The sequence below is a fragment of the Chenopodium album genome, chromosome 5, assembly GCF_948465745.1.
Source record: "Chenopodium album chromosome 5, dcCheAlbu1.1, whole genome shotgun sequence".
NCBI classification, from domain to species: domain Eukaryota; kingdom Viridiplantae; phylum Streptophyta; class Magnoliopsida; order Caryophyllales; family Amaranthaceae; genus Chenopodium; species Chenopodium album.
Window position 1 is genome coordinate 12,229,947 of NC_137838.1, and position 3,279 is coordinate 12,233,225.

Here is a 3,279-nt window from a genome sequence, read left to right on the forward strand (position 1 = left end):
ACAACAAATTAATTTCTCTACTTCCAGGGTGTGGGTTCGAGTATACGGGTTGCCGCTTCCATTCCTGACTGAAGCATGGGCAAGACGCATTTTTGTTCATTTGGGGTATCTAGATCAGCTAGAACCTATTGTGAATGGGAGGCTGCCTCAAATAGCTGAACTGCGTGCACTTATGGTGATTGATATGTCACAGCCGCTGATCCCTGGCTGCTATATTCCGATAGCAGGGGACAGTTTCATCTGGGTGTATTTCAAGTATGAAGGTGTTTATCGTTTTTGTAAGCGTTGTGGTAAAGTTGGTCATAATTCAGTTAATTGTGCATTGCGTATTGATGTTGCGGCGAGACGTCTTTCTCGTCGTCTTGAGGCTGTTAAAAGGGATGGTTTGAGGGTGTTGCATGGCTCCTTAGACTACCCTTATTACACTAATTTTATTCGAGGATTGCCAGATGTGTTTAGGTTCCGTAACAGGGCGGTTAATTTGACTCATTTAGAAGATCCGGAGGATGCACCTTTGCGTGCAAGGAACCAATTTGATGATAACTCTGATTCGGATTTTAATTCGGATGAAAGCAATGATACGGTGTATTTTACCGGATCTGATAGCTCTAGTAGCTCCGGGGTAGAGGACGGCAACTCGAGGGAGACGCGCATCGACCAGCAGGCGGTGCGGCGCTCACCAGGGAGGCGGTTAGGGCTTAGGCTCGACACGTACGCTGAGTTTGCTGGGCCTGATCTCAACAACCCACCATCACCGCCGAATCTGGGCTTGAATAATTTTGCAGGTCTGGGAAGCCGATCCCGTGTTGCTGCTTTGAATCTCTCTCCCATACGAGTGGGTTTTCAGCCTTATGGAGGCAATGCGCGAGCTCGACTTGATGTTATTACATCTCTCCCACCACCTACTGTTACTCGCTTTGGTGGCTTCACCTATGAGGTGGGGGAGTCATCGTCTGCAGCGGCTAATCGAGCGGTCGGTGGTTGGGTGGAGGATGACCCTCCTCGAACACTTTTTCAGGTTTTGGGTATTGACAATTGGTCACCGCAACGAGCGGCGCCCGTGGTTACAGGTTTGCTGGAAGATGTCCCGCAACAGGGACTTGGTGGTACGGTCACCGGAGTTCTGCCGTCTTCTTTGTCGGAGGAATTGAGGACTGAAATTCCTCCCTCTTATAATGAATATCTTGACTCTAATCACTTGGATTTTGTGGAAGCAGGACAAAGGTTGGTTCAATCTCTTTCACTCTCAAGGGCTCGCCGTGTTTTTCCGGATCGAGCAAGGGCTCTTTTTCTCCCTGATGACCCAAATTCTTTTGGGGGCGAATTTCAGAACCTTCCTATGACTGAATTCGACCCTCCGAACTCACCAGTTTCTCCTCCAAGATCTTTCGATTATGATGATGAGTTTGACCCGCCAAACTCACCTAATTCACAGCCGTGTTCCTTTGATGCTAACCAATTTCTGCAGGAGCAAAGTGTGAGTAAATCAAAAGGAAAGAGGCCTCGAAGTATTGAGTGCTCACCGGAAAATTCTTGTGACGATGAAAATGTACGGGCTAGTTCTTATGATTTGGGGTGGCTTGAGAAGAAGAGGTTGAAGACACTTCATCGATGGGCCAATAAAGGGGGTTTCAATATTTGGCTTCGTGACAAAAATGGGTTTTTTGAGTTTAAGTCAAAAGCTATTACTGATGTTGACAGTGCATGGTTGAGGGGTGTGAAAGCAAGCTCGGACTTGCTGAAGTTAGGCGGCAGAAAGAGGCATGCTGCCACTTCTTCATCGTCTTCCGGCCCGGCTAAGAAGCAAAGGAGCGAAGAAGTCAATTCTAAGCTCTATGATGACCTTGATGCTTTTGATATGGAAGTACAACAAGTACTTATGGACTCTATGAACATTCAAGATGGTGAGGATGCTGCGCCGTTTCAGCACCCGAAGGGATTATGAGGATAATCACTTGGAATTGTAGGGGACTTAATGACCCACTCTCCCCTACTCATCCTTATCTAGTGTGGTTATTAGCTACTAATTTACCTACTTTTATGTTTTTATCGGAGACTAAGATGTTATTTAGTGATGTTAGCAATTTGGTTGTAAAGTTTGCTCCTAATTTTTCTTTTGGAGTTGACTCTAACGGTACTAAAGGAGGCCTTACTTTGTTTTGTTGATACTTGGGTGATGTCTTTTGTATTGCCTCCTCCCCTAACTACATCTTTTGTAAACTAGTTGATGTTAATGGGACTAGTAGAAATGTTTTATTTTTGTATGGTGCGTCTAAAGTAGAGGATAGGCCTAAGGTGTGGGATGATTTGCTACTACTTCTAGCTAACACTACTAATGTATTGATTATGGGGGACATAAATCAATTGGAGTCATTGAGTAATAAGATTGGGGGCTCTAATGTGATCAAAGGGATCGATAGCTTTCTAGACTGGAGATTCCAAAGTGACCTCCTTGAAGTTCCTTTCTCCGGGCCTCGCTTCACTTGGACAAACAAGAGAAGTGGTACAGAGTTGTTTATGGAGCGTCTGGATAGAGCCTACTCGTCCTCACATTGGTTTAATGAATACCCGAATGGTAGGGTGATTCATGAGCCTATTACTGTCTCGGATCATGCGGCAATCACTTATGATTCGAACCCTATGATGCCAAAATCAAATAGACCGTATCAAATTGAAACTTGGTGCTTGGTTTTTCCGGAAATCAAGAGTTTTATTGATGAAGTTTGGAATATGGAGTGCAGGGGCTCGAGTATGTTCAAGCAAACTCAAAGATGTAAGTGGTTGCGACACAAGATTCAAAAATGGTGTTTGAACAACAAAAAGGTTTGGGGTATAAATTGGAGAAAATATTCGAATGAGCTTCAAGCTCATGGGGAAAATATTAACGATCTACAACATGGTACTACTTATGTAGAAGCCATAAATGAGCGAGTTTCAAAAAGCACTATGGAGTTTCATTATTGGCAACAACGAATGAAGGATAGATGGATCAGGGAAGGAGATTGCCCTTCTACTTTGATGTTCAATCGGATCAAGCAACGGCAAAAACGGCGCGAGATTATCACTTTAAGAAGAGGTGATGATGAATGGGTGACCGGCCAAGAGAATTTAGAAAGTCTAATCCATGACTCTTTAAAACAAGTTTTTATTCCTGCTAGGATGCCAGTGGATGATAGGGAAGAACGAATAGATTTGGTACTTTGGGAACTTGACTTACCAACAATCTCGGGGATGGAGGCTAGTAATCTAGTTTCCCCTTTCACTCCGCAAGAAATTTGA

General features: G+C 44.3%; 1 protein-coding gene across 1 annotated transcript; it reads left to right on the plus strand.

Annotated features, from left to right (window-relative positions):
- Positions 1-2,061: 2,061 nt before the first annotated feature.
- Positions 2,062-3,279, plus strand: LOC145632600 (uncharacterized). Its single transcript, XM_081684954.1, has 2 exons — positions 2,062-2,134; positions 2,225-3,279. The coding sequence occupies exons 1-2, from the start codon at positions 2,062-2,064 to the stop codon at positions 3,277-3,279; spliced, it is 1,128 nt and encodes a 375-aa protein (XP_081541080.1).

Excerpts from the sequence above, each read along its gene's own strand:
- LOC145632600 (XM_081684954.1), top strand. The coding sequence starts at position 2,062 with ATGTTATTTAGTGATGTTAGCAATTTGGTTGTAAAGTTTGCTCCTAAT. Across the intron at positions 2,135-2,224 it reads TTTTGGAGTTGACTCTAACG|TTGATGTTAATGGGACTAGT; the intron begins GTACTAAAGGAG and ends TTTGTAAACTAG.